The sequence below is a fragment of the Lineus longissimus genome, chromosome 9 (genome assembly GCF_910592395.1).
Source record: "Lineus longissimus chromosome 9, tnLinLong1.2, whole genome shotgun sequence".
In the NCBI taxonomy this organism is placed as follows: domain Eukaryota; kingdom Metazoa; phylum Nemertea; class Pilidiophora; order Heteronemertea; family Lineidae; genus Lineus; species Lineus longissimus.
Genome location: NC_088316.1, coordinates 16,985,481 through 17,011,077, shown reverse-complemented (window position 1 = coordinate 17,011,077; position 25,597 = coordinate 16,985,481). Strand labels below are relative to the sequence as shown.

The 25,597-nt window shown below is 41.1% G+C and overlaps 1 protein-coding gene across 2 annotated transcripts in view; it reads right to left on the bottom strand.

The window, feature by feature from the left end:
- LOC135493945 (gamma-aminobutyric acid receptor alpha-like) overlaps nucleotides 1–25,597 on the bottom strand; it is a 49,802-nt gene that overhangs the window by 16,034 nt on the left and 8,171 nt on the right. For both annotated transcript variants that reach the window (XM_064781629.1, XM_064781632.1), the window contains exon 2: nucleotides 3,552–3,680. In XM_064781629.1, coding sequence (XP_064637699.1) covers nucleotides 3,552–3,604 — 53 coding nt within the window. In that variant the 5' untranslated portion in view covers nucleotides 3,605–3,680. The remainder of the gene's footprint in view (nucleotides 1–3,551; nucleotides 3,681–25,597) is intronic.

Genomic DNA, 25,597 nt, shown 5'->3' with positions numbered 1-25,597 from the left:
ATTTTTTGAATGTCTCTGGATTATTATACTCTACATACGATAGAATCAAGAGGTAGAACCAAGAGGTCGACCCAACCCAAAAATGGCATAGCTCATTGCTGCATTCCACTTACTTTTTTACAATGGCATCAATACCGTATCTTAGATTGGTGATGCTCCGCCATTTCTTTAGTCTCAGGTGAAAAAACGTTCATCTTTCCAAAAACAGCAAACAGCACTTTTGAAAGCAAATCACAACGGCATGACATTACTCTAGAATCGTCATTGCTTTGTCATGTAAGTCGAATGCGGTGGAAACCATATTCCTCGTGTGGTTTTTTTTCTTCTTCTGAGCGGAATATTGAATTGAGGTAAGGCGGAAGACAGGACTTCGTCTTGCAGAATTTTTTTTCCAGCTTGACTTGGCCGGAAATGGAGAGTCTGCATGGCCGGTGCAGCCATAATTCGACTAAGCAGCTACAAGGGGCAAACTGCTATTGAATAAGCATCATCTGCTTCGATTCCAACGATTTTCTCCAAACATTCTACTTGACATAACTAAACCCATTTACCTTCTCATCAGTAAGAAACAAAAGAAAGTTTTTATCAATAAGGATCTCCGAGGTAGATCATACATTTTTTCTTATCACAATCCTTTGCCATTAAAGCAGCATAACGGGATTGTCATCAGGCCACGGCGAAAGAAAGCTTCGCCGAGGTAGATAAACCTGTTGACCAAACACCAGAAAGGCCGCATCCTTTTATGGAAACCTTAATTCTCTGTGCGTCAAAGTGGCAAGTTCGTTACTCGTCTAACCGCTGAGATAAAGTTGTAGATGCCTTGAGTTAGTTCTTCTGGCAGTGCTTGTTCCGAACATCCTGACTTGCTCTTTACTTTGACAGAATAACAATGTAACTACGTTAATTTGCAATATTGCAAGAAAATAGAAATTTCTTGAAACATTCAGAGTACAAAACATCCGTGCCAAGATGAATCTCTTAAAAAAACTCACGACGCAGCTAGTCCCCAAACAACCCTGGCCATTAGCAACCAGAAACTGAAGCTTGTCTCGGCGAAACAGGTGCTGGTTGAAGTTGTCATATTGAACTACAAGCATTAAGGCCAAGCTGTACTGATGCTGATAAATTGACGCTTTTGATATACCGCGAGGGAAATCCTAATTACTCTTAGTGGATTACGCGACATGAATGCCAAACCTGCATTAGTGGCAACAATTGTTTTATTTTGTGAGTAATGGGGGACTGGGGTTTAGAGATCTAAAATATGATATAAAGACGGAATGTCACTTGAAGAAAGCAACGTGGCTCAGTCTTGAGTACTGTTGACAGAAATGTTCGCACTGTGGCGTGGAGCATTCTATTTGTCGGGAGGAATGTAACAGGTTCTCTGATTTACCAAATTAGCAACAACGCCTACTTCCAATTACCAATTATCATTCAGTCATAGTACCTCTTAAACAGTTTAATTTCTTCAAAGAGCACATCGGCTCAAATATAGCTGACGACAGTTGATTTAATATGATATCGGATGATAACGCATGGAGCCTTTTCCGAAAGCGTGAAGAATTGGTGTCTGGAAGAAATATAATTGTTGTAAGTTGCGCTGTAAGTGTTTGCGCTGTGAGTTATCATTATGAGCCATGTGATACACTTCGTCAGTTCGCTCTTATTGAAAAAGCCGTGAATTTCGGACACTCGAGAAGTCTCCATTGTTTTGCAGATATCTATATAATTCGACAGCCATTATTTTTAGGTAAGCTTATACCTAAGACATAATAAGATACGTTATCAAAATGGGCGTTTATAATTGGTAGATTTGGGTTTTGCGAGGAAATTTTGCCGGAGGGTCTAACCGCATCATCGGATACCAGAGAAAGATATACAACAACTGGCAGTTGATATAGAGCCACGAGTGAGAGGAGACTAATGAATGGGTATAAATCATCCACGCAGATGTCTTAGAAGAATTGACCAGACTGACATACATGTATACCTAGTCTGCGGGGAGTGATACCGCCAGTAGCAGGAACTTTTTAATGTATATGTTCCTTCATTTAAGTTCATTGAGTAACGATCCATTCATTTACCAGACTCCGAAACCTGCCCTCTAGTCTTAAGCTCTCCAGTGGCGACTGCAAATTGGCCCGGATATCTCTGAACGCACATACGTGAGAGGTGACTACCTCAACCGATTCAGATGGGCAGCTCGTCCAGCTGTGGCTAACCAACCTTGTAACGCGAACATGCCAGTTATTTCCTTTGTGGCCTGTCGATGTAACAGGACCAGGTTTGTCATTATGTCGTGCGTTGGTTTTCTTGGTGCTTGGGGGGGCTGACAAGCCTTGATATGGTTTTGCAACTTGATTACGTCTCTGTCTTGGGTTTGGTTAATGGTTTTGGCGAGGTAAACGAAGTTTTCCCGCATCCCGATATTATTTTCTGACTTCTATGTTTTGTTTGCTATAACCGAACTGGGGCTGATGGACGCCTTAGTTTCTGGTCTGAGGACAAGGAAAAGAAATAAATAACATCATTTGGACATCCAAGCCTTAGTTGTATCATCGAATAATTCACACATTGCTTGTACATGCAACGGTTAGTCAGTTTTGCTTGCCGAGCTAAATCTATAGTATGTACATGTATATTGAAGCGACATCTCCCCTGCTACTCGACCTAGAAACTGCTCTCAGACTCCGAAGAGCACTCAAGCCCACCAAGTGAAGCCCTTAGCGCCCAACTTCCGCCCCATTTTAATGACAAATATTTCCTTCTGTTCAGGAGAATACGTATAAATTTTGACAGAAATGACGTCTAAGCCTCTGGGTGAGTGCGAAGCAACTTCCAGCATGAGAAAATGTTTTTACAGGGAGAATGTCGTGTTTTTACGAAAATGTGGTTCAAGAGAAGTGTAGAAATCAACCATGCTTTGCCGTATCGTTTGAGGGAAAAACATTGGTTGGTAGGTGTTTGGTCAGTAGCTACAACGACACGAATTATCGGTCCAATATAAACGCTTTCCCCATGCAGCAAAGACATTCCAATCTGGCAATGTCAAATAAGAAAGATATTGCTTGCCTCCCGGCCAGGTTTTATAGTCATTCTATCCAGGGTTCTATTTTCCAACTTTATGTAGAGTTTTTTACTGTCTTAGAAAAGGGCTAATGGCAGACCAATATGAGACATAATAATCACGGCAAAAGCAGAGGGCAAATTTTCACTTGTCAAAAATACAGGATACCAGTATATGGTGTACTTTATCACGAGATCTCATCAACAAATGTCGCCAGTCTCCTCACGACCAAACTAATTCAGTGTCTATTTACCATGGTATTATATGCTGCCCTAAGAACTTATCAGGTCACTACTTATACGACATTGCTAGTTGATAATCGATAGTTGTTTTCTTCGAAACTATCACAAAGAATTCCCAACCGCCCCAGCGGGTATTTTGATCACCAAATGCCCGTTGTTTTCATTCAGCGGCACCGCAGCCCGTAAACGCCTAATCGTAATCAGGCCTTCATGTATCTTAGGGAGAAAAAGGGACTTACCCGATAAGAGCCGAAATAACGAGGCATATGTGTGTAACTATCCAAGTTTTCATCGTAAATTCCAGTACACATTTCCTGTCTTAGCCTGCACCGGTTTCAACCTCATTGTACTGAAAGTGCGCCTTAGCTCTGAAACGACATGAAATCATGGTATTGTCATTAGCATGGAATTGAACTAGTACCAGTACTATTAGGCCTATAACGAGCATGAATATCAAAGGCCCGATCACCTCTTAGAAAGGATTTGTGGGTGTGCTATGACCAATTAGTCTTACCCTCGCCGTATCATATAATCGTGATAATATGCCTTGGATTATATCCACCTATCGTATCGAAATTGTCTGCCTTTCATGAAATTTCATCCATCCATAGATAATAATTGGCCGGGACTAGACCATGCCTGGAAGGAAAGTAGGAAGGTACTGGTACGTCAGTATCAATGACACAATGAGTCTTACAAAAATACTGTCCTTAAGAGAGAATTTTCCAGGTACAGAGGTCAAAATGAAGAGAAATGACCTATTTTGCAACATAATTAGCTGCAAGATAGTTGAAACACCTATTGGCGGATTCTTGTAACTTTAATCTGGCCCTACTGCATGGCTCCTACAGTCTCCATTTAACAAATACTGGTTTACTCTATCAACTCATTCACTGAAGGCGGACAAGACCTCAGAAAAGGGACTTATAACCATTGAAATATATAAGTCGAGATCATTACAAAATAGACAGTCAGATGTCCCTTGATTCACTTCAAGGATAGTAAAAGTTGGTCTACCAAGAGGCTTGGGCGTTACCTCTGAATTACTTTTGCCATTATAAACACACCGTCCATTAATGGCTTCAAATACATCCTTTGATATATGACCTAATAATTTTCATTCTTGTTCCATCGGCACCGTGCGGATGTGATTATGGCAGAATGTTTCGACGTCAAGGTTACCACAAGTAAGCAGTGGCTGATAACACGAAGCCGTCTGATGAGCAGAGGACGGTGCAAATAACTTTCTTGAGATAAATTGAACCATTTTCTTTCATGTTGATTTTCGGTTTTACTCAGATATATTCACTATTTCTCTTTACTGATCGCCATCATGTTATAGTGATTATTGCGAATGTGAATAAAGAAAGATCGGTAGATGTATTCTGATAACGTTTGAGTTAAAAAAAATAGAGAAGTGAATGATCATCGCGGATCGCCAGTCTTCTTTCGAACTTCCTGCATCTCCAAGAAGGGGATTGCAAGAGTAAGTGATTTTACATGTACCAGGAAACAATGGAAGCATTTTAGTGCGACTTCGGCCTTATCTGTCAGGATTGAGTTACAAAAAAGCAACCCGTCGCTGTTAATTTTTTTCCTTGCGAAAAGTGAGTACGCTGAGTTCACTCGTGTCGACTGGGAGGGCAATTTCACTTGGTGGGCTGATCTGAACTCGAGAATTTACACGAGAGATTTCCTTGGGAAAGGCCGGACCCAGTTCTTATGCTGGACTTTCGATCTGGTGGTCACGGGCTCGACTCTTTTTTCTGTTCATTTACTTTTTTTATTCATTCATGTACATATAGTATTATTAGTATTATTACCATCAACCTATGTCTTCTCAATTTCATTTATCGCGATGGAGAAACGCCCTGGCCCCACCACTGCGAAACACGTCGATGTAGTATAACGAGAACTTAAGGACATTTCTTGTCGGAAAGGCCACTCTAGCAGGAAACAACGCTAATGCAGAGTCAGCGCCGGAAACGGATGTTGGTGGCACCACTGCTTCAGTAATCTTACCTGCCATACGTGACTGTGAGATTTCTCCAGCCAAGCGGCGGGGCGGCTTGATGATGATAACATCACTGACCAGCCGCGGAGGATAACATGGTTTGTCATTAAGTTAAACTTTTCAAGCTTTAATGAAGTGATCAGTTCCAAATCAATCTTAAATCTTGGATGTCGGTTTGGAAACCAAGTTCTACGAGTAGCAGGAAACAGAAATGACTAGGGTGAGATGCTGGTGGCGTAGAGGTTTGTGTGTACACTTCGGTCTACGGCGTGTACCTCGGGCTGAAAACGGAGGCAGATGCTGCTGTTTTTCTTACGAATGTTACATATTTGTTTATTCAGGCACTGCATTTATGATACCATAGTCGTCTTTTCAGTGATTATACCCGTACTTGCATAAAAATCAATAACAAGTCCGCAATGGAATGCGGTACAAGACAAGATTTATACTCCATATGCTATTAAACTGCTATCGCACGATCTAGGATTACAATAAATTATCAGAGATTCGTCTTAGGCTGACGACAGTATGTGGCCATGCGAGATGAGTGTTACGTTTATCAGCCTAGGAACATTTTCCCATCGCAAACCTAACTGAATACGAAGGCGCATGCTACCAAGAAATCGCCGTTATTGGATCAGACGAGAAACGGAGTAACTTCATTAGCCTCCGAATGTAACAAAATCCAAGTGACACTACCAGTGACGACGTTCCCATGTAGCTTGGAAAACTGAACGATATCTTGGACTCGGTTCAAGGTAACAGGATCTGGGAATACCGCACGTGGTGGGGGAGATTTAAACATAATTGAGGGCTCAATATAAGGCTGTTATAAACGTGACAAGGGAGACTGTTTATAAACTGTATAGACACCCGTAAACAGACATTTGGTACGTACATTTGATATCGAAGCTATCTCTGAGATTTTAGGCGACCATGTGTCATAAAAGCTTAATGCTGGTCACGTTCTTGGCCTCAGGAAGATACGGTTAGGCGATTACAACCTAACTATGAGTCATTTCGATCGCAAATAATGGAACCATACATGAAAAATGCACAACGCTTATAACTTTTGAAACAAACTGTCGTACTGTCAATAGCCAGTAACGCACCGAACTTCCACGCACACCATTATGAGGTTCTGGCGAAACATCCGATATTCTCATTAATATTCAGATGTTCTGAACATGAAGCAATTAGTTTCATCTTCGATTTTCCGAAACCATGAGAGGTACTTTGACTTTCCCGTGGCAAGAAACCTACGCCATGATTAAACACGGTTTGCTACAGTTAAATGTTCGAAAGTCATATCCCGTAAGGTTGGGGACTGAAATGACTGATGGTTTGTGAATTAACCCTTTTTAGACAAAGAACTGCTATAAAACTAATTTCATTACAAATTGATCTATGCACTCATTATTCTGAGCTTTGACATTAATCATCAGTCTCCGACACCTGAATCTTTCTTGCTGAATATGGCCGACTTATAGGACATTCATGATCTAGTTTATTCAGACGTGATCACCGCTTAGTCGCGTTCTTGTCAATCTGAATACACGAACCCTATCATCTATATTCACATAGTGTACCATCTGTAAGGTCGTGATATACATTTAAAAGCACTGACCAAATGACATTACAGTGTGAAGGTTCCCTATTGCGCCTTCTAATGACATTCAAGGAATTGACAAAGTCCATTCCACACTTCCCAGACGTCCTCAGATACACAGCAATGCACATGATACAAAGTGTGCACTCCTTTCTGACTAACTCGCGTTGACTTGCAATGTATCAACGTACTATAATGTGGATCACAAAGTTATTGAACCGGAACTTCCCGTCAGGTCTATTTCCGGTGCCAATAACCGTCAAAGAGGGGATCCAAGTTTTCGATAGACGTTTCGAAGATGGATGAGAAATAATTTTCTCTTGATCCCATTGACTGGATTCGAAATAGCAGAGGTTATACCAACTCATGCTTGATAAAGTGTCGTCGTATACGCGTCTAATAGGCTTCTTTTCTAAAATTCACCCAGAAAAGGACTTTTGTCTGGTCTTCTCTGATGATCTGACCACAATTTTCATCATAATAAAGTTCATCAACCGATGGCTGTTCTTCAATAAGTTATGGTGTACATAAGAAAAGTTGCCAAAATCACCAAATATTTGACGTCTCCGCCATTTCCGATGGTAAAGGCTCACCTAATCAGAACTCAGTTTGCTATCACAAGCGAACTATGCACCATTCTTTTGAATACGATAAGAAAGATGAACGCAGGGGTTTAAATAGCCTGGCCATAAGTTGCAAAGACGACGAAAGGAGCGTTTACCGTAGGGTTTCAAAGGGCGACTAGACCAAAATGGTACTTGGTGCGGAGGTGTAGCCTTAGCAACGCAAAGGGAACATACATGAATCCAGTGACATGGGTACACAGCATCGACAGGAATTAAACGAAATGAAAACAATGTAAGGATGTTTGAAACATTACACTTTTAAATCTTATACGTGGGCATCCACTATTAAAGCAGAGTCTGAACAAATCACCTCTAATCCACTCGTTCAGTCCGAGATAGAGAGGTTCTATCTCCTAGTGCATCAGGCAATGCATTAATACACTATGCATTAGTAGGCTACCTGGATCAGTTTATACGGTAACCGTAGACCCAACTTTAAACTCGAAACAAGTTCTAATCTAAAAAAACGTGTACATTTTTATAGGATGTACATGTAACAAGAGAAAATAAACAAAATACCCAACCATATCATGAAAAATGTAGAATACACGGAACGGAACGAAGAGACGGCTTCTGCTTTTTCCCCTGCTTTTTCTGGCCAAGTCACGCCGCAATTTAACGTTTTGTCATCATATCCCTGGTTATTTTCGTAAATAAAAGCAAGCCCAGGGGATAATCCAGTTTCAAGACTAACATCAGAACCATCAAGACATTGTAGATATTGCAACCCTTAGGAATAAAACGCACTAAACACATAACATGAACGTTCTCCGCGGTAATACCATTTTCCTTAGATACGCCAGAGCCTATTATCAAGGCGTGCAAATAGACAGGAAAAATGAGAAAAATGATAGCATATTGTTCCACTAAATTGTTAGAACCTATGATAACCCTTATGCTGACATCCTATTCGTCAAGAATCATATATTAAAAAATACCTACAGGCTGAAAAGTTGATAAGCCAGTGTATCAGCTACACTCTTGAGATCGAGCAACCGCGATCAGTCACTGCACTGAAGAAGTATTAGTGTAAGGAGAAAAAGATAAAAAAGGAATTGTTTCTGCTTGTGACAAATAACTTCACCGATCATGCATTTCGCCAGAGGCAAGGGCACCCAGTGCTACTGAAGGGCTAAGAGCAGGCGACAAATAAGTGCAATCGTTTGTTCCACCAGAGAAAAAGCTGCAATTCTCAATACAAAAAGCTGTAAACAAGATTTGGCTCAGCCTGATTTTTCTAAGGATCACTTCTTCACAGAATGCGCACAAAATCGATGGAACTCGGCGCCTGGAGAAAATGTCAGACCACGAAGAAGCAAAAAGTCGTGGTTCACTCCCAACGATTCTACATGCGGCTTAACTAGAATTCCATCAACACACGAAAGTATTTGGATAAAAACGAGTTTAATTAACGTCACTTGTTGGCATGTTTGGCACCTGCTCTTGACAGAGAGGTGAACATTGAAGAGGATTTCATTTGTTTAAACACTTGACAGTGGAACAACTACGCATTGATATCCAGGGTGCTATCAGTGATGGAGACTACACATGTATATATTCCATCAGGTATAGGGTGCACGTTGGTCCATCCTTGCTAGACTTCTACATTAAGATTGGGAGCCGATATAAGTACATTCATGAATGGTTCCGATAAAAATTTATTTTTATTTTTTAATCTCATGACTTCAATCAGCAACCGCAGTGTGTGTCCAATAAGAACAAAATAGCCAATGAAGTAAATTTCACATCGTTTCTTCAATATGTTTACGCCTTGATAATAGCATTTATAATGATTTTTACAGAATCAGTGAACACAAAAGAGCCTTCACTGGCAGGTTAACGGAATCATGGGTCTGGCAGTATCGGCACCGATATTCAATTTCATAGTCAAATAGCCTCGTGAGAAATGGCCAGCAGTTAATGACAAAAAGCCCGCAGACCTTTCAGCAGCACAAGCACAAAATTATTCAGCCAATCAGAAGCGTCACCTTGAAGACGATCTTACAGGGATCGCTCTGCGCATGATCAGTCAAGTGGAAGTTCGACGACCATTATTTACTTATGGCCAGGGGTGAAAGTGACAGGTGCGGCGGTACTGGGGTGTACAATTAGCAAGACAGCAATTTGTTATTAACCGTCCTAGAGCTGTCCAATTGATATAAATCTCTGTTCAGACCAATCAACAAAGGTCCACAATTTTCGTGTTTGCAATTTGGGCGATAGTTTCCGCTGAGCTGGACACATTAGCTTAATTAGACAATACATGTATATCCTAATTGTCCGATACCCGTTATGTGGGTTGGTTGATATTTTAGACCGTTATAGGTGCAAGATGAGAGAGCAAAAAACCGCTGTCCCCCGTGGCTATTCTTAAGTGACTATTTCAACGCAAGTTTCGAAGACAAAAAGCTGCCTGTTCCTGAATGTAAAATTTCAACATTTCCGTCAATGCTACGTAAACGAGATTAAGATTACTGTTTGATGGTTATACGAAATGACGAATTCAATTCTCAGGAGTTTTGAGCGATTATAAATGTTGTCAAAAATACACCAGCAAGTTCAGCCACCAGCGATATCAAAGATCGTAAAATCATAACCCGACGAAGATACGACCGAGATTTCTTAGAAATAACCTGATGACGTATTCTCCTCTTCCGTGATGCTGGAAACAACTAATTTCAACGAAAGTCACCTTCCTTTGCCAGAAAGAAAAGAAGGTAATGTGAGATCAGTTGCGCATTCTTTGGAAATATCAAATCAATTACAACTACCGTGGATTCAACCCGCACTCCTTACGCTAAGTGAAGTATGCTATAAAAACTGAGAGTCGATATCCCGGCAGCTAATAGTGCATTCCCTGTGCATAAATGCACTGGATGCCGGCATGCATGGCGTGACTGTTTTCGGCGACCATCTTGCTTTAACCAGGGGCCATATCACTGGGGAGAATTCTATTAGTTTATGAGATAATTTACTTCGTTTATGGAATCCGTTTTGTACATTTAGCGTTCGGAACTCGGCGCCGATTTGATTTCCTGGGTGCTATTGGCAATTGTTGAGCGTTTATGCCGTAGATGATCGAAACGTTGACTCCGGAATGCGAAATATGTTGGGTTCTTCGCGAAAGTACTAGGGCGGACAATATATTATTGGAGGCGACCATGGGGTAGGCTATTGTCACTTCGGAAATCAAGTTTGGATATGTCCCCTTTCAGGATGCTGCTATAAGAAGGTAACCTTGTTGACGACAATCAAACCGTGACTTTCGTCAAAGCTTTGTTTACTTCCGATTAATCGTCTGCGCTTCGATTCCAGCCAGACAGGCAATTCATTGTCTGCATTTGTCAAGACCTCTCACAATCTCCTCCGATACCCTAAGTGATTTCATAGCATAATCGCCGTATAGAAATTAGTTTATACATAATTGATGTCACCAGGGATTTATTGGACCAACCACGCCAAAAATCTCGGGGAACTCGACTCCCCGAGTGACTCTGCGCAGTGATAAATAAAACAAGCGAAACCACTGTCGTGATCATGCCGCCCATAATGGGGTATACGCCGAATTACTGAATTGATGGGCCATCACCGAGCCGCTTGTAATGCCAGTGGTATGACTTATGGCTGCTGTTTCTACTATGAGGCGATAACATTGCTGGTCGGTGTGTACGGAAGGAACAGCGGGCAATGAGCCGAGGCCGGTGCTTCCCTTGGGAGTGTTTGCAAGACGCATTCTTCAAGAGGAACGGTAGCCCAGATTTGCATTCTGGTGGCGTACCTGCGTCCCTGGAGAGGGCTCTTGGTCCTTCGACTGGGAAACGTGACTTTGAAGGGACTGCCATCAAATTCGTCCAGAGCGACGGGCTGCGGCTGCACTAGGTTCTCCTGTTTGAAACCAGCGTTATAACTGATCATGCCTGCTCAAAATCAAAGATGAAAAACAACATCCCATCCTTTATTTGGATAGCTACATCTTCCACAAGAAACACATAAACATTTTTAAGTTCTTTCATATTCCATGTAACAGTTGAGAACTTCTTTTTTTTCAATCCGCATAGTGACATTTGTCGCCAATATGCGTCCTAACCTAACGAGAACCGAGTTTGATAATCCTACGGGAGGTATCACGCGCCGGCCTCATTTCTGGCGGCGGTCCCAATAGGTGCCGAGATGTCATCCTCCATTATCGGGCCACGCTGCCAGGGATCACCCAATGATTTCCCTGAAGGAGAGCCGCCATTTCCTTCGCACTACTCAAACTCGCTGCAGAATATCACTTATGACTTGATAACTGTAATTACCCGGGATCAACTGATCAAAATAACTAAGTGGTTTAGAAATTCAATTATTGTTGTAATTATGGTGTATTGGTCGATATTCAGCTGTTCGGCTAGAGTCCTTGGCTAAGCTATTTAATCAGTCTGTGAATGTTGTCGTTATATTATTATTGGTATATAGAATTTGTTTTATGCATCTGCTTCAACAATAGCACCGTTATAAGATTTATTTCCACCAGTTAATACCTAATTTCGAAACTGGTCTTTTAGAATCGTATTATGGAAATACAGCATAGGATCTTCGGACGTATCCCACAAACAAAAAGAACTGCGCCACTGAAGAAGTGCGGTCTGTTTATCAAAACATCGGGCTTATCATTCCTCATTACCCGCTAATAAATTTTGTGTCATCTTAATGTATATTTCATGGCGACTGTCACCTCTGAAGTCTGCTGTAGGATCATCTCAGCATCAAAGGAAAGGGGCCATCTCAGAGAGCATAACCTTTTTGCTATATCCGTCATCGCGTGGCGATTCACCAGCATCAATATTTGTAGACTGGGCGAAGATTGGTGATGAATTATATATACTTTGATGATTTCTCTGGGTATCGGTTTGTTCCCAGTGTCCTTCTGCACAGCCTACGAAACCACGGACCATACATGTCATAAGGTGATGTTGTTTTGATATCTGTCATCGCTAATGATACACGGGTATCAATCAATATACACGTACATTTTTAGATAGAACTGAGGTCATAGACTGGTGAGTCATGTATAGTTTGAAATGATTTCTTTGGGTGTGGGTTCGATTCCAGTTCCTTTACAGCCTTACAATACTGGTGATACACGTGATTAAGACTTAGTATGAACAATCAAAAAACAACAATGCGATCGCCTCTACTCTTTAACCTTTGAACCAACATATCGAAACGACGTCTGGCCATTTTGTTACATATCGCTGTCTTATTTTGTAGTATACTCCTCGTAGTTGTGACATTATTACAATATTATCAGTCAGATGCTCTGTATATGATGCATCATGTTGTCTTCTGTCACATCAATATATGGGTTATAAGTTAATGCTGTTGCTGAGTGATATATATGACTTATAGGGCTATCCGTCATCGCGGGGTTATCGAGACCCATCGCCAGTGGAATCAATATACATCGGTTATAGTTACAGAATTTGACATGCACTGCTTTCTCAGGGGAATACCCAGTTTTCAGTGTCCTTGTCAGGGCACATGTTCAAAGCTCGAGATGTCGATCTCGTGAAAGATTTGGAGCCAAAAATTTACTTTTACAGTTTTGTGGTACGCTACGGGCATACGATACTGCGCATGGTCAGTAGGCCCCTATACCTGGTGGAGACAGCTTAGATCGTCAAAGAAATTGAAACTTTTCGAATGGTCAACAATGTCAATGTGTAGGACTGGTAGAAACAGTGTTACATCTGACAGTCTCTTCTTGTTTTGCATAATTACTGCATTGCGGCCAAGTTTCCTAGATCCTCCTAATTATCAGAGATAATGAACGATGTACACGAATAACCTGTGCCCGCAATCATTAAAATTTAATGCCACCCTATTAGTAAAAACCTCTGGCTATGCTCATTACGGGATAGTGTTCATTTCCGGTTTACAAATGAAGAGCATAAATAGGAGTTATGATTAATGAAGTGACAATAATGTACTTTTCCAATCACCCATTGCCGGAGGAAATTGCTCTTCAAATTGCAAAACGGTATCATAAAACATTCAAGTGGAGATGGACCTTGGATTCTGGCATGGGTCTTACATTTACCGGAAATCGTGTCTCCGCAGGTATCGCATGATGCATGCCGTATTGGTATTGGTATTCGTGTGTGTCGTTTCACACTAATCATGCATTCTGTGCAAACCCGTCAATGAAATGTCACATACGTGCATTTGAATTAATGCTGCATCTCATCGGATAACCAATCAAGTGACCATAAAAACCAGAAGCTTGAGACATGGCAGTTGTGTTTACTCTGAATCTCTGATGGTGTATTCTATTACATGGTGTGCAAATCGTGGGAAGATGCTTTCCGGGAAATACGCAGAGCCTGGGAGGAAGTGTCTTATGTTTCCTTGCCGTGATGTGATATCGATTGCAGTTATGTCGGGTCAAGGACTGGGTGAACAACCGGAACGACAATGAAGAAAGTCCAAGTCTTCATCACCTGACTCCGTAGGATATTTGACTTAGGCTGATCTCTCCAACAAGGGAAACGATCGCCAAACTTCGAATTCCCATATAAAGTCCCCAAACGTATCTATATTCCTGAGACATGCGCCGACCTGACGGAGGGCAGCCTTGATAAGCTATTGTGTTGTGGTGGTACCGCAATCGGGGCACGTTCTCGGCAATATGTATGGCCATGGACCCCTGCGACAATCCTTTCAACGGACAATACTCTCGTCTTCATATTATCACCACTTGTCAGACTCATTTGGTGAATGGTACATTTTATGAGACTTTTACTTTCTCCTGAACAATGGGACAATCTAAATACAAAGGTCTTTGTTGGGGCTATTCTTTGATATCAACTGTGGTCGTCATATTGGAGAGTTGTGTACGTGACTGGGCCATGAACATCATGAATTACCTTAGCGCTATATCTTCTGTAATACCAATGATTATATAAAAGAAATGATCAGAGACGAAAAGCTTTTACAACACCTTTAGATTGCTATGTACAAAAAGTATGGATGCAAGCATAAAGATTTAGTCACATGGTGAATATGTACATTTTCCCCAAGGACACAGGTGACACGACTCCTTGCATTCGTAAAATAATTGTTTACTTCGAATCCCACACGAATGGTAAATTTTTCTGCTGTGACCTTCTTTTGTGCAAGAACACATGGGCTTTGATCCTTTACTCATCATTTTTACTTCTTTTGGAAATTTACATAGCGACCCAATTAGCATACTTCCCACAAAAGCATCGGATTTTAGAAATCGGGCACGACTTCTTCTATCAGAAACCCCCACATTTTTTGGAACCAGCTTGTTTAGGATGTTTTAGCAATTGGCCTTCCTCAGACGAGTGAAAAGTTTCGGTTTAGCTCAACTGAAAGAAATAGGCTACTCTTTTGAAAAAAATATGCCCTTTGAGCGCATCGCTTATAATTACATTCTCTTTATTGGGCTACTTTTTGTCGTAAGAAGGTAACCTTTGGAACATATTATCAATTAAGCCAAAAAAGGTAGCCAGCATTATGTTTTTCCTCAAGTCCCTTTTTCAGAAGCCGAAAACAATTTAAGGCCATCACTTTCTTCAAGTATCAACTGGTTCCACTCAAAACATTGCCGCTGTGTTGGTGGTAACAAATGTCATCTTCAATCAGTAAGCGATTCAACACATTTATGCTGTGCTTTGAGGCATTTGAGATTAACCTTAAAGATATTGCTTTTTTTAAATTCGTCACTGTTCTGCTCCCTCTTGATGATTCGCGATATTTGTCTCGAGGCAGTAACAAAGCCAGTCTGGGCTTACTAAATAGAAACAACTTGGACAACATTGAAGACCTGAAACCTGAGGCCAAGTTGACAAAATTTAATTACATTACCGATGTATGACTTGCGGGGAGGTCAGGTTTTGCCCAGATTTCTGCATTACCTTGCCGTCAGTATTGCTTGCTAGGATTACTTCTTGCGACTATGTGGCCTTTTAAGCTGCGTTCCCAAAGGCTTTTCCCTTGTCGAGACCATTGTTCAAATTGAAATTCCGTGGTACAACAAATGGTAAGGTCAAATATTAAGCCAAAGCCTTGGACACTGACCTGGCAATATCTACCCCGAACAACCAACTATAAAAATGATATTTCACGAATCCTGATAATCAAGTTACAGTTCTGATGTGCAGTTTTAGAAAAGATTTAATCTGCGCATGCGATGTCGCATCTTCCACGGCTTTCCGCTAGGTGTTCCGACAGCTCTCTTATAAGTTTTCTTGGCTCGCTCTCCAGGTCGGAAACCCGATCAGATTCTTCGGTAAAATCTTATTCAGTTTCGTATGCATTTAATGCACACTCGTGACAAGATTCTTAGTTAAGAATAAAATTACGAATGCCAAATACGCCAAATCTCGTAATTTCATTACACGATTTGTTAAAGGTTTATTGAAAGAAGTGTTAAAATGGAAAGCAGAAAATAACCCCCGAGGTGTTTGTGAGAAATAGGCAGTGGGCCGTGCTTGTTTGATATTTCAAAACTATTTATCAACATAACGGAGAGCAACAGAATGAAATTCGCTTTCACAGGCAAAATATGATGTTTTTCTGATGCCTTGCCATTAGATTTAAGAAATACACAAAACCTTTTACGAGAGTTGATAGAAAGTAAAAGTTGCCTTCGCCTAAAGAGCCGAAAGCCGTAAAATCAATTTGCGAATTCTTACCCGCGGTAAACATTCGCTTGAGCGAAACCATTCAGATCTTCTCGGTTACATTTTGCAAATTCCCTGCGACAATACTGCACGAAATTTGTAATTTTAGAGGCGAATTTGCTCGAGGATTATTAGATTGTCTAAGGGCGCACTCGGGAAGGTCTCATTCATTGCAATGCTCGAGGTGAAAAATTCAATTATTTTTTGTTTTTGACAATGAATTCAGTTGGTTTGTCAAACTTTATTTGATATTTGCCTAGCTGATTTTTTTTCATCTACAGCTTTCGGAGAGGGGGTGTACTGTGGAAGTCGTAGCGTAGCCTATCGACCACATCATCTCGCCTTGGAGGAGGGATACTCTTGAGAAAATTCTGCGTAGCGAACGCTGAAGAAGAACAAGACCCAGCATTGCTTAAAGGGCAATGAACACTTCCTTGTTTTATCTTTAGTCTTTGGTGTTCGGATCTTTTTAGGCCACTGATAATACATACCTTCATCGTCACGTAAAAGGTCAATACCCAATGGTCATCGATGTCACGAATACGCCAGGCGAACCAAATAATTTAATTTCCAATCCGTTCCACTAGTCCTGCCCGCTACCACGCGTCAACAAAGCTCAAATTATCCTCAATACGAGCAGACATCACCTGAGACCCCGGCCCGATATCACGAAGGTGGCTGACCGCCCCGGTTGATTGAAATAATCCACTTTACTAACTTTCCCGATCAGTTCGGAGACCTCCGATATGACCCAATCGATCGTAGCTTCCAGCAGCATTCACTGCACGATTTTATTAGTGGTAATTTCACCGATGTTTTGTGGAATGGGCATTTTTCTCACTTTTGAGATGGCGTACTCGTTATGTTCGTTTTTACTAACACTTTTAAATTGTCGATATTTCGTCCAATCGACATCGCCAGAATTTCATATTTTTGTCACGCAACGTCATAGACAAACAATGTAAAGTTTTACGATTGGTCAATTCGACAAAAGGTCGACGCCATGCTTCGGGTTGCCCGCGCCCCTGACCAATTGAAACAATGATTTCACCCCCAATACTACTGCAACACGTTTTAGGTATACATCGTGACTAACAAGTGTGTATTGCTGTCAGCAGTTTCGTTTATGTTCGCTATGGCCGGGTACAACTTATAAATTCGCGACAACGATTTCCCAAACTGCCTTAAGATAAACACCCTCGACGAGTCGCACCTCAGAAGTCACACTGCACAACATCACGACGAATTAACCGTGTTTCATGTGTTCACATGCTCATACATTATCACTAACCAATATTTCAATCTACCTAGAGGATATTTAACAGGAAAACGTATTCTTAGCTGGAAATCTCCAAGGTTTTTATACACACCTCTGTTTGATAAATGACACTCGGCACCAAACGGTTAGATTTTTATTATTTTTCTCCGCCTGGACTGGATGTGACTCCGTTTCCCGTTCCTATCAAGGGATGTTCTAAGCTCTAAGTAAACTTGCATTGTTTTAAAAATGTGTCCACAGCGCAATGGACAAGGAATTTAGAAATGCAAGCGAGAGTTGCAAAGAAATTGTCTCAATGGAGTGAGTTTGAGTACCGTACTCCTAGAAATTTTGGAGTTTTGAAGAACACACGTAATGCACCTGTAGATTTCATCGAAATGATCGAATCACGAAAACTTTTAGGTTTTTTTTTTCATTTTACCGGAAAACCTCTATTTCTAAAAGTGCAGTTCAAAAGAGTACATTAGTCCTCTCATCATGACGTGGTGGAATATCATTCTAAAACCGTATTAAAAATATCAATAAGGTCTGTCACGATTGAAATTGAAAGCCAGTCTCAAGGGTGGGATGGTAAGGTGCAGTGTCAGAGGTTTTTATCACGGTCTGATGAGTATTCCATCAGAAGAGATTGTTAGTAGTGCAGTTTGTTATGAAGACCACGACAAAACAAATATGGCGCAGGTGCGCGGCCATATTGTTTTTATGACGGGTTGCTCAGCAGAGCATTTACACTTGCTTTCTGTGCTACTTCACTGATTCTTAGGGGGTTATTAAGGACAAACTATGATTGAAAAGGGTAATTTCGCGGATTACACCGTATTTCGCTGCTATTCGAAATTTAGCGACTGATCGAATTTCACTGGGAAGAATTACAAATCAATTTTAAAGATGTCCAGCTTTATCAATGGATACGAATGATAAAACGATTATATGGAGACAGGTCTTTGTAATAGAACTAAAACCTACCGTTATGACAAACCCCTTTGGTTAAAAACACATACTTGAGAGCAAAAGATTGACTCGGTTCAAAAGTGCATGTAAAAGTGATCAAAGCAGACAAGCCCTAATGTTACCTTCAATGTTGACTGTCAAGACGGCAAGCCGTATCAGCAGCGACCAGCATTTCATATCAGACGTCTCGGCATCCATGTCGCTCGCTTTGATCAATGTAGACAAAAAGTGTAATTAAAACTGCACACTCGACGTATGTAACTTTCATGTTAACATTTTTTTAATTAACTTCAAGAGGAAGATGGATCTACGAGATGGCAAATTTGGCTAAGCAGAGCGGAGTTCGGTGTCAAGATCAAACGACATGGGTGGATATTGGTTTGCCGAATCCATAGCCTCGAATTCACTTAATATACATCGATTATGTTTGAAAAGATATTGATCATATTTATCAATATATTCAAATTCAAACCAACAGCATTGTCCCAAACCATGACTGCGAAGTTTCGATTTTACTACAAGCAGGTGTAGTTCACAGAGGCATCGAAACCATGTTACAAACAGAATTCTCTTAGTAATATGCATGATTGTAATCGATTATTACTTAATTTCCTTATAACACCGGATACTCTTTCTTAAAGATATCATCCTGAAGCCCCTCGCCATGGAATATTGATGTAACCACACCACTGTTTACCCACAGGAGATACAGAGAAATGTTACGGATTCTTCCTCCAAATGCGATACTATTATTCTCCCTCGGGCAAACCAATCTGAATAATCGTTCCCAGTGAAGTTCTTTCCCTCTGGACTGTGGAGAAGTTCCAGCGAAAGATTTCCCAACAACTTTTTAGCAAAGTTGTTAGAATCTCCATTCGATTAATAAGATATTTCTATTGGGATTTCACTTTGACATCGTTGTTGGCTTCCCTAAGCTTTCTAAAGGAGAAATAAGTGTAAAATGATGGAAGGATCTCGTTGTGTCTTTTGAGATTTAAAAGCTAACAGCGTAAGCAGTAACTGCAAAGGATCTTCCCGATCAGTAGAGGTAACTACATAGGTTACATAGGTTATTTGGTTGACAGTACGTACATGTAATTCGTGTACAGTACAGCGGTACTAAAGTAACCGACAGAGAAGAAACCGTCTCTGTCCCATGGGTAGAAACAGAACAGGGCCCACATCAGTATTCAACCCATCCTCTCCCAGACTCTGGTAAATAAACACCATTTTATCATAGGCTGTCAGATCCTATGAAGGTCTAGCCAGCAAACATGGAAGAGTGGACACGGAATCTGCCTCAGGTTGCAGTCGGCGGATAGATTAATAATGGGTTTTGGTGTTTTTATTACAATCTATGGAACAAATCCAGAACAAATTCTGTTCTGCCAAGGACATGAATCTAGAGCAAATTTTTTCTCTGATTGATGTAGTTGCAACATTTTAACGAGGCAAGAAGGTCACGTTATCAATCGTTGGGGCGGGGATGATACCCAAAACCATCCCAATGCGATGGTGCCTGTGTAGCCTACAATACAATATATGCATGAATTTCGCAACTGTTTTAGGAAATGGCCTGTGTTTTTTCAAGGTAGGCGTATTATATACCTTCCTTTTCAGTGCAGATTCTTTAAAGTTTTTTCCGAGGATGGATCATGTTTGGAAAACTCACGGTCCTTTTCCGAATATACGGCTGGAGCCCACTTCCTGTTGAAAAAACAACATATCACAAGTTCTCTGACAATGAGAAAATGAGTATCAGACAGGGGCGCCAGTACTCTCTGGTAAGTAATGGCTTGCGACATGGTACAAACATTGCATTACCTTGTTCGTTATATTAGATTCTTCTGCCGTGAACATAACGCAAAGATGCTTTCCCGGCCAATCGTTACTGAGAGTCTGTTTGGTGATAATTCCCTATAAGTTACATCCCTAACGCAATCGAGAATGAAAGAGTAAGACACCTGTGACATGTGAGGCCCTACAAAGCTTATTAGTCTGGTAATTACGCCCCTCGCCCAGTAAACAAGGGGTTAGCCAAAACTTGACGGATACAATGATGTCTCTCAATATCTAGTGATAATTGCATATAGGGTACATCGGTAGGCCAATCAGTGACGAGAAAGCTGGACACCTGTGACAATGCGAGGATCTACAAACCTGGTAATGACTCTCCTCACCCAGTAAACAAGGAGTAAATGAATGCGGAAGGCAATCAATCCTAAACAAGTGGGAGACTGTGATGGAATCCTGTACGAGTGTGTCCTTAATCGAGACTGGCACCTTATCGTTGATTACGATTAACCTTTCCATTACGATAGAAGACGTATGGTTGTCTCGGCTCTTGATATATAAATTTGCTAAGGGGCAGGTTTCTACCGAATGCGATTTGACGATTGATGACATTTTACGATTTTGATTGTACGTGATCTCAGGATAACGTCACAAACAGAAGATGGATTTAAATAACACATCGAATACGACATTTTACCGTACTTCCAAAGCTGAAGATCACTTTGACATAATATAGATCTTCATACACCCGGTACAAATAGCATATCTAGTGATTGTTTTCGACCCAAAACATGTGAACCAACAGCTGCATGGAGAAAGCCAGAAAAAATCCACTCTCTACAAGTGATGATAAGCAACAAACAGTATTGGACTAGCCGAGAGTTGGAAGAGGTCCGGCTGTATTACAAGTGTAGCCAGACATTTCTAGCTTACACTACTCAGTCATCTTCCATCGTCTGCCATCAGTGTGTTTATGTCTATCATCTCCCGGTATACTGTTTTCGCTCAGTGTAGATTTCCACAGAGTGCGACTGCGACAAATCACGCGTTACCGCCTTGTTATTGTATTCCACACTGCACACTCAAACAATGGATTAGGTTCTGCGATTACGCATGCCTTATGCGATAAGTGCAAAATCAGTTTCAATTGAAACCTATCATTATTATTGGTGAATGCGATTCCGACATCACATGTGGCAATGCATTGTGATTTCACGCAGCACAGCACCAATCAAAATGCAAATATCGCATGCATTGTGAAATTCATGCGAAATCGCGTCAAATCGCATTTGAGGTATACGTACCCTTGTCTCTTCAGACATATGTATCTCGGGGGACAAGCACGCTTTTTGTTACAACATGGATGGACTCTGGGCAATAAGTCACTGTCATCGACTTCTGTTATGAAGATCATGGCCGCGCCCTAAGCGACTCGTAAAAAGTCATCACTTGTTGCAGTGTTTCCGTAAAAACGATACCGTAATGGATCGTGATATGATCGGCGGCAATGCAGTGCTATTGTGCGGTTACATTATCGAGCTTGCACTGGCTGTCTTCAAAACCAGGGCGATGGTATGTATCATGCACGCCCAATATCAAAACAGCAAAAGTCTAGTCTGTTTTGTCATTTAAGTGATTTAAGTCACTCGGCGGAACTTTTTGAAATACATGTACATGTATATTCTGTGATTCAATTTTGTTGTTGTTGATACCGTCTCTCCTCGCTGACTGAAAAGGAGATCATTGTGTGCATCACTTGCATGCAGTTACCCAGTGTAAAGGTGAGCACGAGGGTATTCGAAAAAAAACTGGGTTGTGAAAAACGGTGGACAACACTGGATAATTGGCTGTCACCGTCATCTTGAAGAAAGAATGTGAATAGACTTGAATGGCATATACTCGGAATGTTTATGAAGCTACGTCGTCGAATTTTCACCTGAGCTAACCAATGACAGAAAAGGAAACCTCTCATTTTCCCCTCGTTTCCAGACATTTAAAAACGTTTCCATTAAATAACAAATAGGGAAAAAATACCACGCAACATTGCTCAACGCCTGTCTCATCCCGATCGATCTCTTGACGATAATTGCAATTAAATCTATATTTTTTCACCTCAACGATCATTTCAAATCGTGACTGAAAACGTGCGGGCTTAGAGATTCGACTGACGAGACGCATTATCATGATGGTTTTCATTAGAGCGTAATTTCCCAGCACACGGTGCTAATTTCTTTTTGTGAAATTGGTTTAGAAGTTCAGAACTCTTCCAGTCACGATACAGACTTCTGCAGCCAAAAGCAAGTGAAATGTTTAACAATGTAACAACTGCGTCATCCTTTGAGTTTTAGTAATACTGATAATAACGTGTGTTGTGGAACATCACAAAAGGACCACACCGAAACAATTGAGGATAATACAGAATCTAACTCCCTTCATTCGTCAGACTCTCTCATATCCGCAAAGCAAAACTTTCATGGTTTCCCATTATTTCTCCCGTCTTTCTCGCAGCCCCCATTGACAGGCGAAACTTATAGAAGAAATGCACAGACTCAGTGAGGCTTAGCGCAGGATCTAGATTCCGGTGATAGGGAGTCTTTATCACGGCTCGGCAGACTGGGGAGTGAAGCGCTGCCGCGATAACGCACTGGCATAAAGGGATGGCGGGGAATACAAAGGGGTGAGCAGGATGCGATCGGAAAGATTGGAGTGCGGTTTTTCTTGTAAGCTCAGCCGCAGCAATTTCATAAAACCCCTTGCTGTTATATTGGAAGGAGCTTGTTTTACGTTTCAATATAACTTGCTTTTGAACTGAGTCATGTTAGCTTACAGTGATGCAGGTCGATTTTGTCAGGCATGGAGCAAAGCAGATTGGTCAGAGTCGCGACGCCGGATCAAGCGACTCGGTGTAATGATATCCGTATAAGATTTATCACGTAAGGCATGATTGCGGCCTGTACCAATAGAGTACTGACGTATACGACTTGAATAGCATTCTGGCAGGGTGCATGTCAATGGGATATTACTCTTGGTGCAGAGCGTAAGAAAATAATGTTGAGAGTACAGTACATGACTGTGTACTTTTAGTTAGAAAATCAATACATTATGAGTCTTTTGGTCGTCCAAACCATTTCTAAAATCGCCCACGTGACCGACAAAAAGCACCCGTACTAAACATGACCTGATCAGCCATCTTAGCGCATCGTTGGCCAATTGACCGGCGGCAAAACCCAATACCCGATGCAATATTTATGTAGCTCAAGTGACGATACTGGCAGATATTACAGAAGCGATAGATAAAAGAAATTCATGTCGGATAATATGGCCTACTGCAACCTTGCGTGCGGCGGCTTAACTTTTTTTAGTCGAAGCAATGCTTCATATCTATGGGTCTTAACTGATTCTTGTGGAAAACTCCGAAATACTTGTTTATATAACATATTTGAAAGTAGGTAATGGCACTATAAGACCTACCCCAATGAGTTCGAAATCCCAACTCATAGATAATCCTTTATGGTACTCGCTAAAGGACTTCGCAAGAATGTCTAAAGATTACCTGAGGAAATACATTCCCTGAAAGGTTGGACATGATATTCATGGTGATCAAGGTACAAGAGCCGCTTGACCGATCTCTCGTTTCAGGCCAATGATGCCGAAAAGGTCGTCTTTGAAGAAAGACTGGACAGGACATGATTTGTTATAGGTATTGCGCGGTGAAGGGCCACCAGAAGGCCGCTGGCGGTGACATTTACGACCAAACGGTTAGCGGGAAATGCTGTTAGGAACATTATACTAGCATATATACTACTAACTAGTGCCCAGAAGTATTACTAATTAACTAAGTGCAGCCAAAGGAGGAGCCTAATTAGAAGTGGTATGATACATCGACCGCTCATTACAGCTCGAGATCTGCCCGGATCTCGTTCCGCCGCCGTAGGCGATAGTCTGTACCAGATCAAGCAAGGAGACAATTAAAAGTGTCATAGTGGACTCGTTAAAGAGCTGAAAAGATACAAGGTAGGGAACTCCCGAAATAGGGCACCCATCACAAAATGAAACCATAGTAGTCGTAAATTTCCTTCGTCAGTGAATATCGCAGGAGGTATCCAGTCAAAAGGTAAAAAATATGGTTAACCTTGAACAATACAACGCACGACTATTTTATTTGTATTACATCTAGTTGAGCTAAGCAATTTGACCTTGTCACAAAATCGGAAAACATTAAAAAGATGACAGATTTCCTCGTTTTTCTGAAACTGAAACCCATCATTAAAAACTTCCAACATATAAGGCAAATGATCGCATCCTTAAAAACGCCCAATAGTGCGTGTAGAATGCCAGATGCAGATAATGAACACATTAGATTCCATCCCCCAACGGCCATGCCACCAGAATACCGCCCCTTCGATTTTTTCTAACTGCGGTCGGAGGAAGAAGTGAGAGCCAAAGAAAGGAGAGGAAACCGAACCCGATGATAGCCGTATAACTTACAGATATGATATTGTTAATCAATTTTTTCGCAAATAAAAGAAATATTTCTCAATCATTCATTTTGTTAAAGCTTTTTTAAAGAATTCTCTGATTCGAAATGAAATAATGGCTCCACATTATTTCTGTAAGATGATATGCAGCCATTGAAACATTTGCTTAAAACTTCCAAAGGGCTAAGCCTATCTTTAAAAACGTCCAAAAGAAAAAGGTTGAATGCCAGATGCAGCTAATGGAACCTTTTAGGTATGTGCTACCGTCAAGAGCCGCCACGCCATCAACAGAACTTTGCTTTCTCATTTCTTTCTACATCGTTCTTGACAGCATCGAGAAGAGAGACAACCAGATAACAACCGTCACAGATATTGGATGGTTTATTGCCCAGGCGTCTTTTATGTCCTGATGTACACTTTGTGTTTGTGAAACTGCGCTTACCATTCATCCAACAGAGACGACACCAGCATTCGCTTTTTAAAGCATTTTCCATTAGACGCAAATCGCGCTCGCCGAACTATAGGTCTGTGTTGGGGTTGAGTGTTTGAGAGCAAAAAGGCCATGACCACCTAGATATCGAGTAAAACGGACCTAAATGTAAAAATTAAGAATTTCAGAAAAAATAATGGACATCTGGGCCCGGTTTTTCAAAACAATTTTTTTCATTAAAATGTTGGCGTTCACATAAATTGGTGTTAAGTCTAGGTCTTAATTGAAGGAGATAACGCCAAGGTACATGCACTTGTATGATAACGCCAGCGTCAGTGACACAGTTCGTTTTGAACAACCAAGCCCTGGATCAACTTACTGAGAAAAAAGATATAGAATTCATGATACACA